At 46.0% G+C, this 13359-nt stretch overlaps 1 protein-coding gene across 1 annotated transcript in view; it reads right to left on the bottom strand.

Annotated features, from left to right (window-relative positions):
- Window positions 1-692: 692 nt before the first annotated feature.
- LOC142581575 (frequenin-2-like) overlaps window positions 693-13359 on the bottom strand; it is a 331934-nt gene continuing 319267 nt past the window's right edge. The window contains exons 6-8 of the mRNA XM_075691218.1: window positions 11429-11517; window positions 10430-10504; window positions 693-4450 (exon numbers count right to left, since the gene is read on the bottom strand). Of these exons, the coding sequence (XP_075547333.1) occupies window positions 4358-4450; window positions 10430-10504; window positions 11429-11517 (257 nt within the window). The 3' untranslated portion in view covers window positions 693-4357. The remainder of the gene's footprint in view (window positions 4451-10429; window positions 10505-11428; window positions 11518-13359) is intronic.

Below are 13359 nucleotides of genomic sequence, written 5' to 3' on the forward strand. Positions count from 1 at the left end.
CACGGCGAAGCTGGCGCCCTACGGCGCGTGCCGACGGGGATCTACGGTATACGTGGCTGCCCTGCAGGCGGATCTGGTGACGCCCGACGGGGCTGCCGCTCATAAGCGCGCACTACGGAGGCGCTGCCGGCGAGCCGAGCGGCCGCAGTGACGCAGCGGAATGGAGCGCGCTACACGACACGCAGCGCCCGTGCGGTCTCCACTGGCGAAAGCGGGCCGCAGGTCGTCGCCTACGTACGCGACCGCAAGCGTAGCAAAACTACGCACGCGCACGTAGTGCACCGGGGCTGTATACGTGTGAGCACGCGTAGCGCGACTACAAGGGTAGCACTAACGATTGTCTCTCTGCGGAGAGCGAAGTCCACTCCTGACGGAGACAGCACTGACGGCCGTCGCAACGTTTGCCCGTTTCTGCTTTCTAAGCCGGTGTCTTTGGTTTTTCGACGTGGGCGGTCGTGCGTGCGCAGTCGTCACATGTTTCTGAAGAGTAGCGAGTAGCTGATTTACCGCGAGCGATTAAGTGCGGTTTTAATCTCGGCGACTTTTGGTTTTACACTCCAAATGCCCCCTTTGGGGTGTACATTTGCCACACAACAATAATCACACTCTTAAAACAGTTGCACCCTTTGGGGTGTATATTTGTCCCACAACGATAATCGTCATCCGTCTTGCCCGCGTTTCCTTTCTTTAACGCTGCGAGCCCGGTACTTCCGATTCACGAACGGCATGCGCGTTATCAGTGTGGCGCAGCATTCTCGACAGGAAAGTAGCGAGCGCCGAGTTTTCAAGAAAGGAAACGCAAGCAAGGCAGATGACGATTATCGTTGTGGGACAAATATACACCCCAAAGGGTGCAACTGTTTCTAGAATGTATACTTGCCGCTTGATTTAAGGGCGGCTGTCGCGCCTGTTTTGTCTCTAAAAGAAAGTAGTGATTGATGAGTTTGATTACGCCGATGTTTGTAAATAATGAAAAAAAAAACAGTACGTTGAGGTTTTAGAACTGCTTACTAAAGTCTAGTTGTGATGACTTTATCGAAAACGTCAAAGTCACAAATGAACAACGATCAATTTCATACAACACCATGGTGGTCTCCGAAGAAAATTAAAACGAAACTTACTCGTGTACCGCGAAAGGCATGTGTCGCCGCTCAGCCAGTAAAATATAAACACAGCACAGCCATGTTCGACATGTGTTAGGCAATTATTTGAGCTCGATGTGCTGAGCACTGCTTTGTTAGAGGACACAGAATAAGCAGGCGCATCGTATCTGCTCAACAGCACGCGGAACTGAGCTTTGATGCTGCGCACAAACAAAATGAATGACACTATGTGGATGTGAGGTAACGGCGACGCGCGGTAATTGGACAGTCCCGCATTATGAAAGGGCAAAAAACAAATAATGCGAAATTTTGGTGGTTGCAGCACGAAAACAATCGCGACTGCACCTTTAACAAGGCCGACAGACAGTAATAAGGTTCAATAAGCAGCTAAGCGAGAGGAAAGAGAAATGCTGCCGTTCTGTCAAGTCATCGACTAAGAGCCGTTACGTTAATTGCACCGCGGTTTGTAACGCCGAAGCCGGTAATCTCAGCAGATATAATGAGCGTTTTCTTTACACGCGTTGCCGCCATGCGCGCGTTCATCGTAGTTTCCTCTCCAGCTTTGTCCTGTTCCTTTTTCTTTGATTATTTCTTTCTTTTTCCCACTCATAATCGTTTCTCGCTCACTTTTCTTGCTTCATTTTTTTTTGTTCTTTCATTATTTCGCTCTCTCTGTAATTTTCTTTGTTCCAATATCTCTGACTTTCCCGTTTTCTCATTCCTTCTTTCTCTTTCTTTCTTTATCGTTATTTAACTATATCTTTCTTTATCTGGCTCTTTCCATTGCTCATTTTTCCTTTCGTGCGCTCTCTTACTATCTTCTTTCTTTATCACTCTCTCTTTCTTTATTTCTTCATTTCTCGCTCCTTTCTCGCTTTCCTTGATCTGTTTTCTTTCTCTCGTCCTTTCTCTCCCTCTTTCCCATTCTTATTTCTTTTTCTTCTCGTTATCTCTGTCATGTTTTTAATCTTCCCTTCCTTATAACTTTATTTATATCGTTTTTTCTTCTCTCTTTCTGTATCTAATTCTATCTTTCTTTATTTTTATCTGCTTTTATTCTTCTCTCCCTTATCTAGTTGTTTCTCCCCCCTTTTTTTCTCATCCTTTCCTGTCTCCCTTCATTTCATTTCTATCTACTTCTTTCTGTGTCGTCTCTATATATTTCTTTTCTCGTTTTTTTCTGGCGTTCTCGCTTTCTTTATCCCTTTCATTTCTTCATTGTCTGTTCTCCTCGATCTGTTTCTCTTCTTTATTATATCTCTGTTTAATTCGTTCTTTCTTTCTCTCTCCCTTTCTTTGTAACCTTGCCCTTCTTTTTTCCGCCTTTTTCGTTTATCTCGTTTTGCCTTTCCTTCTTTTTTAGATCTCATTCTATCCGTGTCTTTCTCCTCTTAATTTTTGTCTGTTCTACCTCTTTCTTTCATATTTTGTGCTCTCTCTGACCTTTTCTCTTTCTCTATAATTTTTTATAGAGAACTCAGAAAAATAATTTAAGAAATATAATTTTGAAGACGGCGGGCAGTGAGGTGGCCAAATAAAAGCGGGCGTGCTTGCCGCCCGCTTGAGATCGAGAAGGTGTTTAGTAAACTGAAGCGCGCACCGTCGTGGGCAAAGTGCAAGCCATGCACTCCTCCGCAGGATAGTGACAAATGCGCCTTTCGCTTTGCGTGCATCCCAAAGGAGGATTCTCATGGGTACAAAGTCCTTGAATAGGTTGCTCGGCGGTCAAGCCGGAGGACAGGCGCAGCAAGTTAATGACGAGAAAGCGGCCTTTTTTCTCTATAGTACAGCTACACTAATTGGGAGCATCGCTTGTTTTTGCAGTTATCCACCATCGGTATGCTTCCACAAACTTTCCCAGCAGTTCCTGGAGCGAGGGTAGCAGTTTGTAGAGAGCCAGCCAGGAGTTTTTTGGGACGTATGTTTTCCATGTAAATATTAATTGCACTTGGCCTGCGTTAGAAGGACGCTGCTGAGTCTTCTATAGCGAGCGTGAATTTTGAAGTGTTGGTAGCCAGTTCCTGTAAAGCTCCATGGTGCCTGTACAGATTGTTGTATTGCTGAGAATCAGGCATTTTGGAACCACTAGACGTACTTTTCCTTCATCATGTTTGCATTACTGCAGCAGAAAGCTAGTGTTAATATCGTATTTAAAAAAATACAATATGTTGAGTGCTACTGTATAGGCTGGTGCGAAGGCGAATAAGTAACTGAAAATACGAAAGAAACGAGCTGAAAAAACTTGCACCGAACCTAGTATACCTGTATAATGAAGGGAAAATGTGCAATTATTCAGGAAGTCACTGAACACAACGGTTTTTGCACCTACCAAGTCAACAAGCGGCTGAGTCATGGCTTTTTGCTAAGAGTTGTAAAAGGCGACGACGACAGCCGTGGAAGCGTCGACGTGACATGCAGTTCGATTTTGTTGGTTCTAACCCTATCTTTAATGACCATTTACTCAGTTTTCGTTCTGATACGTTTTATCTTTGCCAGATTCATGCGGTTGGGTACTGCAAGACGAAGAAAAGAAAGGGCTTCTTTGGCAGATAACAAAAAACAACGCGACGTGACAGGCATCGCAGAACGTTATTATAGGCCTAAGTGCGCCGCTTGAGCATGCCGCTAGTGAAGGATATAAATGAAGCAGGGATGACGGAGAGTGTGTATACGATTTCTCCTTTCGCTGTATGCAGAGATGAGCTAAGAATCAACTTATTCACGCAGATGCGAGATGAAAATTGAGGAGTGATTGTAGGGCAGAGAGGAGAGACGAGCAGGGGTTCTGCTGTCGTGTTGTAGTTCTCACGGCGCGCCTGTTTCATCGAACGAAGATATGACATGGACGCCCTCCATCCGCCCATCCGCATCGACTGCACGGGGTCGTGCAACGCTCGGGGGCTGTGCTCCCGCCCTGGGCGCTTCGGTCGGATTCGCATTTCAGTGGCGCCGTCCAGCGCCGTCAGTGCTGCGGCCGTCGGGAGGCAGCTGTCTACACTCCGTCGCCCGTCGTTTACCGTTCGCAAAAGGAAACCCAGCCCTAGGCACAACGCATAGGAAAGACGAGGCCAGACGAAAGAAAGGAGTGAAGAAGAAGGTATGGGGAACAGGAACAGCGTAGGGGTAGAAGGTAGAGCAGGGTGCAAGGCGGCTCTCCGAGGGCAAGTTAGTATAGCTGCTGCTGCTGGTTGTCGTAGTCACCTTCTTCGTGCGTAGGCCCAAGGGGAGAGCGAGTGAGATAAGGAAGCGGCCGTTCAAGCAGAATACAGAGACAGGGCCTGCACGATCTTGGGGTCCTGCTTCGAGCCTTCCTTGAACTCGTCCAGGGTCAGCTGGTTGTCGTGGTTCTGCGTATGTCAAAACAACCAGTATTGGGGTGGCGTCAATAACTGCAATAACAACTGGCCACACTTCTCGCACGTGCAAAGAACGCTTGTGCGAACCTCTCTTGCGCAAGGCTCGCGCAGGAACCTAACCTGCCGGCGCGCAAACGCCCGCTGAAAGCGCGTTTTAATCGCGCTTCCTAATCGCGTTACGTTGTGTTGTTTGGTGACGTTCGGCTACCCCTTTTCTCCCACGATTTTATGACTGCTAAGCTGGTGACATATCCTACGCTTGCGATGGTCCCGCGGGAGCAAGGCGTTTTTCCATGCAGCATAGTGAATACGAATGGCCTTGTGTTCCATCACCACTGTGAACGCAGCACCTGTAGCCTGTGAGCAGGTCTTTCGAAGCAGTGTAAATGCTTGTCTGCTAATGCCATTTTCGTCTTTTACATGGAAACCAATGCATAGGCCGAAAGTGTGTTCATTGCAAGGGTACGCGAGGTACGCCGTCTGGACTGTGCGTCCCGCCGTGCTCATATAACGGGGAGGGGCGAGCGCGGTAAACAATGCATTGCAGTTTCTTCTCGAACCTGATCGCCAAGAACGTTGACATTTGAAGTGGTGCGGGAGATGAACCTGCGACGTACAGTAAACTTATGTCCTCATCATGCATGGCGAGCAGGCCTAGTTATCGCAAAACAGTCATTCAGTAAGACCCATCGGACGCTGTTACCCCTTCTCTGAAACTACGCAATCGCAACAAACCAAGCCCAGGGTCGGAAGATCGACTGTTGAACGCCTTTTGGTATTACGTCCTTTCACCTCCGTCCGTGTGCTTAGTGTGCTGCTCGTACTAATGAACAAATTTCCTTGCACTGTGAAGAGGAGTAGCCGGCGGCATTAAAGGCACCAACCCCTCCTTGAGTTACATGTCATTTAGATAAATTTGTGTAATCCTGCCAGTGTGTATAAGCAATGTTTATTTTACCATATTTTCCGCGATTGTGGCGCACATTTCATCTTTGCTGTAAAACAAGAATTTTGGAAAAGGGCTTGAGTTATGACAAGTGCAGATTTTACGTGTGTTTTGTTTCAACTGAATAAAAACTTTTTACAGCGTCATCAAATCTATCTTTCTCACCGTTGTAACCCGCAAAACGGTCAGATTGAAAACTGCTATGCTTGACCTTATTGCAGATATAAGCTACGTCCCTATATCGCAGTGCTTTAACCGAAGAGACATTTCATTTTTTTATATTGTTTTTTTATTATTATTGTAAGTTTGGATTCGTGGCGCCATAAGTTACTAGCATCTAAAGTCTTCCGCATTGTGTGCAAGACTTCGTCCCGGTATCTATGGTGCAGATTAAGAGACTCGTGTCTTGACTAGCGCTCTCTGGGCACGGTTGGAGGGCTGGAGGTAAGCCTGCCTCGTATGGGTCGGTTATCCAACTGTTGTCCGTGACGCTAAGTTCGCCCGAAATATAAATCAAAGTTTGCACAACCAGCACGCTAACTCTTTGTCCTCGCCATGTCGCATCAGGAGGTGAATAATATCCGCGGGCAAGTGCTCCGCCCTAGCGTCTCCTTTTAAATGTGTAGAAAGAGCCTTCAGTGAGCTTGCTGAGAGGAGACATTTTGTGCCTCGGCTTCGTGTGGTCGCCCTCCTGACCTCTTTCGGTAGTGTTACTACTCAAGACCTGCTCGAGCTGCGTTATAACGCTGTGGCATATATGCTTAGCTCCTGTCATATGACATTAGTTAAGAGATTGGCGTGTTCGCACTATACGTTTTACTCCTCTGCTTTTTTTGTCTTCCTAATGCTCACATTTTTTATGTGACCACTTCGCTGTTTAAGCAGAGTTACCTGGTGACTATCACCGCTGCGCGCCAACCCTGTACCGGCCGAGCACGTGCTAGCTGTAGCCTGGTGGTTCTGGCACGTCCAGTCCTTCAAGGAAATACCCGGATGGCGGAAGCGAATGGAATATTCATTCGGCGAGGGCGACGGTGAGGCGGAAGCTGAGCCTCTGTTTATGCATGTATATATATATATATATATATATATGAGCCTCTGTTTATGCATATATATATATATATATATATATATATATATATATATATATATATATATATATATATATATATATATATATATATATATATATATATATATATATATATATATATATCGGTTGGATGCTCGGCGGCAAGATCTATTGGCCGTAGAAGTAAATTTGCGGTACCGCTTCATTCCCTATTCATATACAGCGCGTTTTCTTTTTCCTAAACTAAAACTAGATGGACCAAAAAAAAAAAAAAAAAGACTGAACAGATGGCGCCACAGAATTTAAAGTTCGCCATGTGTTCGCGACGTGGAGCGCTTTAATATCGCAATTCCTTCGTGCATTCTAATTTCCTTCTATGCTCCAGTGAAGTTTGTGATGACGGTGTTGTAAAACGTTCATCTCGCTGCAGGTTCATCGTGGTTCCGCAAAGGGGCGACGAATGTGTATCACGGTAGCGTACCCCACGAAGCTAGAACGATTTAATTATGTTGCCCTTGTCCGTACGTTGTGCATCAGCTTTATGTGGAACGTCAAAACTTACAAAGTCACTCTAGTCGCGCAAATTGCGGAAGTTGATCATTAGGCTGTTCTGGACGTCGTAAACTCCGCGATATCGTCAAATTATGTAATGACGCCACTTTTCAGCCAATCAAAGACGCCGTAGTAGCCCCCCTCTGGACCAGTAATAGCTGATAAGATAGCGAATTCGACAGTATGGCTGAATGTCACTATGTCGAGACTATAGTACCCATGTCTTCGTTCCGAACGATAAGCAGCTAAGGCTCCTGCGGATTCTGGTAAAGTGTTTTCTTCTTCGTAGCCCGATAAATGCAGTGGTATTTTTCGCAACTTGACACTAACCGCCTTGCGGGGGTTTTGCTTGCATGCACAGAAAAAGGCCTATAGCCACGAAACAGAATTGAAAGCTGGGTGAATTTGTTGTGGTAGCATCGTGCGGCTTGCCCTAGAAAACACAGCATGAGAGAAGATGGAAATAAACAAATGCTCACTCTCAACTAAATTTCATTGAAGAAATATACAGAAGAACATAACCGATGCAAGAAACATACAAAAAGTACGTATGTAGTATAACTGCAAACATATGACAAGAACCAACAACAAATTTTGCAGAAAGAAGACGTGCTAATCAAATCTTGTTTTTTATTAATGCACGCTCAACTAATTACGTAAAGAAGGGCAGCAATTCTAGAGGGGAAGATGTGATTTAAAGACAGCTCTTGCAGCTGTAGTGTGAACGAACACTCGGCACCACAACTTAAACACACAGTGAAGAGCGTCGAGTAAGAAACGTGTTCTACTCCAGCTATCCGGAGCTCTTAACTTTATACGATCAGGTGCACGTTGCCATATTCAACAGCTTCCTACAAACTTCAATTTCGGGGCTATGAAGCATTGCGTCGAATGCTCTCCTCAGCGGACATTTTCCTATTCATGTTACACTTACTCCGTTTTCACAGCCTCTAGGATTGCCAGAGCTAATACTTTGATTTACGCTCAGAGCCATGGTGACGCTGGCTAACTTTCCCAGGGCTAGGTATAGTAAACATAAACGCTCAAGTTAGTGGACGTATCGATAGCCGTCGCCGTATCACAATTGGCAGTGCAACGCACGCCTAATGTGTAGGTTGTGAGTTCGGCTCCCACCGGCGACAAGTTATGTTTTCGTCCAGCTTTATTTCCCTTTTTTATTAATTTCTACATTTTCGATTTCAGCCACAGCTGAATTCCTCGATGATTTCCTTGGCTTCATTGTCTCTTGGCTTTATACAGTCATATAGCATGTGTAGAGCAACTGACGGTGGTGGACCGCCGTCAGTTGCACTTCACTCTTCGAAGAGGCAGCGCGTGTGTGGAATGAGTTCCTGAACAACACTTTGCAATGCGGTGAACGCGGTTTAACTCACGTATCCGGGACTTTCAAAGCGGTACGACGTAATGCTAACGCATTTCTCTCGCATTTTCCACACAAATCGGCACTGAATTTTTGTTATTGCAAGGTTCGAAATTCACCTCTTTATGACCGAGCTTGTTTTTTTTTTTTTAGCATGGAGAACACGAGATCACCATTCAAAGTGTAAAACATTTAACGCTGCACTCTAGACAGCCCCTCTTCTATGTCTGGTAATGATCGTAGCGGTAAGTGGTGGTATTTTCATTATTTATTGCTCTGCTGAGTCTTTTATTTTTTCTTACTTTTTGAACGAGTTACCGAGCCTCAAAGTACTGTCGAGTAGGCATACAAACTTACTTTCTCTCTCTCTCTCTGTCTTGTTTTTGTTTTACGTCTCACTTAAGTGTGTCATTCCTTATTTCATAATTTATTTTATTCTCATTTTTTGCGTTGATGTCCATCAGTGGGCTTTTTTTTCCAATTCACTCATACAGTGCCTTAAACCCTACAGAAGGGAAATGGAGTGGCAGGAGGCTAATACTTCCAATATTTCCACCTGATCACTCAGCGAAACCGCAACAGAAAGACAACGTTATCAGGATATCTTTAGATTTTAGGGGAAGATAGGGCATTCAGCCCCCGGTTCATTTGTGCTCACAGAACTTCGTGGATTCTAAGCGACGAGCCGGATTAAAATGCTCTTTAATATAGTGCTTGATTTTTGTGACGATAAACGATTGCCATTGCACGAATTCAGTTTGTTATGGAGGTTCTGCATTCTTCTCGTTTAACTGATAAAAATACATACTTTTAAGTGTCTGTTTCTGGGTTATTTTTTCAAGCCACAGCTACTTCGACGTTTCGAAACCGTCTTATTTGAACTTAAACTCGCAGCTGATCGGAATTTTTGAAGACAACGATTGTGCGTGTAAGTGCAACATGCGATGGAGGTGCTTTGATGTTGAGTCTCGCTTGAAGTTGTTTGCCCCGCAGTGTTTTGCAAATATAGGCTCCCTGCTCTTTCCCGTCTTCTAGAAAGGTGTTGTTTACATGCCAGCTCTACAAATTTCATGTGTTCTCAGGTGAAATACGATGGCATAAAGGGCACGCGACCCGGTAATCCTGTATCAATGCATCACTGAATTCCTGCATTCACCGCGTCTTTTTCTGCCCCGCTCTCTCTCTCTGATCTTTCTATTACTCATCCTCGTAGGACAACCAGCCACACGCTTTCCTGTTTAACATCGCTGCCTTCTCAATTGGTTTTCTCTTCCCTCTTGAAGAGTACCTGTGGAACTTAACCTACTATGCGGAATGAACGCTTACTTGGCATGCACCATGCGTGATTCCTAGTGCATGGTTACGGCGGTAGCGTGATTTGAATGGATGAAGGCGCATTTCTGCGATATCAGCTTTTGAAACACACTGCTGCGTGTGCCCAAAATGTGAGTATCGAACTCAGAAGAGTTTTCGGAATAAATTTAGTGAATGCACTATCTGGTACGCCATTGAACTTATACGAATACACTAAAGATCACAAATATTGAACTAATTATAGTAATAGGAAAAAGAAAACGTTTGTTATCAATGGCATGACAGCTTTGCATTCGTCGCTGACAGATGACGCTGGTGGTCGATGTGCCAACTCTCTAGGATAAGCTCGTTTCTAGCCGACCGACATCGCAACGGCCGCCGACGTTGAGCAAGCAAATAGAACATCCTCAAACACCCTATAATTTCACATGTGCTCGGTCATGCAGTTCGTAACAGTGAGTCAGCCTTTGCCACGTATGCAGGTCGGCACCGGCTCGGCCATCTCGCTCGACTCGTTTTTCTCGGGCTCACGATAACACCCCAATGGTGCTCCAAACATGGTTGCCCCAGTAAGTCCCTGTTTCGGCGCAATGTTTTGCTCCACACGGTGGTTTGGTTCATGGTCCGAACCGTTCCTCTCCGAATACGCGAACTACTGCTCAGGTGTGCGGACCATGGCACGTTAGCAATCCCTGTGTAGCATACCTTGTCCAGTTGTTCGAATATTTTGTCCACCCTCTCCCGGGGAGACTCCTCGGCGTTTTCCTTCGCTTGGTTTCCCTATTGAGAACGGGTAGAGGGGAAAGGGGGTAAAAGAAGAAAAAATAAAAAGAAGTCAAATACGTCCCGCTTATTGTTCTCTTCACTGGACGAGAAGCATGGCGTCTCTTACGGGCGCCAGCGGAGATATTTGACGTAGAGGTGGTGTAGTAATGTAGACGTATATCAGAAATACCGGAAGATGTAGGACGCGAACAGAAGCATTGGTGGCGTCAAGTCTTGGCAGCTTCTTTGGAAAAAAAAAGCACCCGGAAGCAACGACTGCCTGCATTCCCGCTCATCACCCGGAATAAACGCGTTGACAGCGACGTAGGCATCTAGAAAGTACGTTTGCATGTAGTATTTTTCAAAGAGCTTTGCCGCTCAAGAGAGTTTGCAGCGCATTATGGCTGATCAGGGCGTTGCAAGATGTCACAGCAAAGCCAAGGTTGCCGGCTGCGCCTAATGAACGCCTCTTCGTTAAAACAGATATTTTTTTTCATCACGTCCGTGGACGCAAACGAATACTACCACTGGGCTTTCGGGAAATGGGGAGTCAATTTTAGCGCAATTATTTCAGAGCACAGCATGCACAGCAGGTGACTGCAGAGCAGTGCCACGTAGCAAGGTCCAAAGGGAAAATAATAAAGAAGGAATCTGTATTACGCTAGAATTTTTTTTCTTTCAATGTCGTTCTTCTTGCAAGGTTGTAATGAAACATTGGCACGTAAAAGTGGCGTCGACGTTTACTTTTCACGTAAACTAAATATATAATGACAGATAAATGTGCATGCACAGTAGAAGGCGGCATTGAGCAGAATAAAAGCCACAGAGACAATATGAAAAATTAAGGCAGGTCGTGAGTTTCATGTACACGCGCGGACGGACACCTGATAAAAAATTCGTGCATTCAAACAAGATCTCGTGCAGTTTTCTGCTCCTCACCAGCATCTGGTAAATGGCGTCGACGATGTTGTACATCTCTTCTCGTGTGATGAAGCCGTCGCTGTCCACGTCATACAGTCTAAACGCCCCTGTGATAAGTTGAAAGAATATTATAGCTGAATTGCATTGTGGGCTTTTACGCACCAGAACCGCGATTTATTATGAGGCTCGCCGTAGTGGCGTACTCCCGATTGATTTTCATGGCCACGGGATCTTTACCGTGCCCCAAATGCACGGCACACGGGTGTTTTTACATTTCGCCCCCATCGAGATGTGGCTGCCGGGGCCGTGATTTGATCCTGCGACCTCGTGCTTGGCAGCGCAACACCAAAGCCGCTAAGCCACCGCGGCGGGTCGAACGTTAAAACTGGAGGAACTACTGCGATAAATTTGAAGGTTCTTTTGCGCATATGTAAAGACCCGTTGGTGCATTTACTTTCGTCTGCGGACACATCTCACGGGCACGAAGTACATTTCCTTATTACCGTCACACATTTTTTTTTTTTTTTTACACGTAACCGCTCTAAAGTGCCGCCGCATTTGTCGTTTCTCGTTGCTACTGAATAATTACACCTTCAGCCACACTATGCCTTCGTTTTCTTGCGTTTTCGGCAGGAAAGTATGCATACTTAAAGCTGAAATTGTTAAATACGTACGGCAGCCAAGGAACATACGCACATACGTGGGATGTGGAAAGTTCTATAATGGCGCGTGAGAGTAGAGTTACAATACCCTAAAGAAAAGCCGCATGACACACATATCAGCCAGAATTATATGAGGACTAATTGGAAGCCGCAGCGACAGCATTTCGATGGGGGCGAACTCCAAAAACACCCGTGGACCGCACATTGGGTCCACGTTAAACCCCAAGTGGTCCATATTAATCCGGAGTCGCGCACTACAGCGTGCCTCATAACCATGTCGTGGTTTTGGGACATGAAACTCCAATTTTTTAAAAAAATTATAATAACAAAGAGCACTTTAGCATGCGCAAACACTCAAACATACAAAAGGGAAACAAACATCCGAGGAAACCTAAGGACTCCTGATGAGTTGGCAGTGCGAAAGCATTAATGTCCAATTGAACGGTGCTGGGCTGTCCTTCGAGTTATGAACTCCTCGCGGGCAAGCGAGCACGCCAAGATGCTTGGCCAACGCGTCCTAGATAACTCAAGGCCGGCGCACTTCGATCCCTCACGTCATGCTACCTTACCCGACTGCCGTAGAATTTAATAGGGACTTTCCCTAGCAAGCCTTATGCTGCATCTGCTGTTGAAGTGCTTATCACTGTATACAGTATATCGTAATCATCACCCACAATCTACGTAGCATGTTAGGACAGCCAGGCTAAGTTCTCCAACACATCATTAAAGCTTGCGTCTCTCTCTCCCGAGTAAGCCGCGGTAACACTGATGTCCCCGCTTTCGTCACGCTAGGCTTAGCAATGGGAATCGCGGTCTAAGTAGCATGACGTCATAAACCAGAGTGTAGACCTGCTATCAAGAAGGTGCTGGTTTAGCCAAGTGGACAAGACGCTCAGCTTCTGAGCGTGGAGTCATAGGGTCGAAACTCACTGCCGCCAAAGTTATTCCTTCCGAATTTACTCACTTTTATATACAATGACTTCTTTATAGCGATCAGCGAGGCGCAGTTAGAACGCATCTAAGGGCTTGCGTGGTCAAGGAACGCGCGGATAACACAGGCTTCCAAGAGCGACGGTGACGTGGCGTCGCGGCGCTGCCCTCTCCCCTCACGCAACACCTGGCTGCTAGCGGGGCAGCAGGTGCACCCTTTCGCCCGCTCTGCTCGGTCGAGGAGCACTCGTGACGTGGCGTCGCAGTCAATGGAAATTTAGGCGGCGTTTGTTTGCTTGTCCAGACAACAGACGCTGGCTTTTTCGCTCGATGGGCCATTTGATGCTTTCGCATCAA

This window comes from Dermacentor variabilis, chromosome 1, assembly GCF_050947875.1.
Source record: "Dermacentor variabilis isolate Ectoservices chromosome 1, ASM5094787v1, whole genome shotgun sequence".
NCBI classification, from domain to species: domain Eukaryota; kingdom Metazoa; phylum Arthropoda; class Arachnida; order Ixodida; family Ixodidae; genus Dermacentor; species Dermacentor variabilis.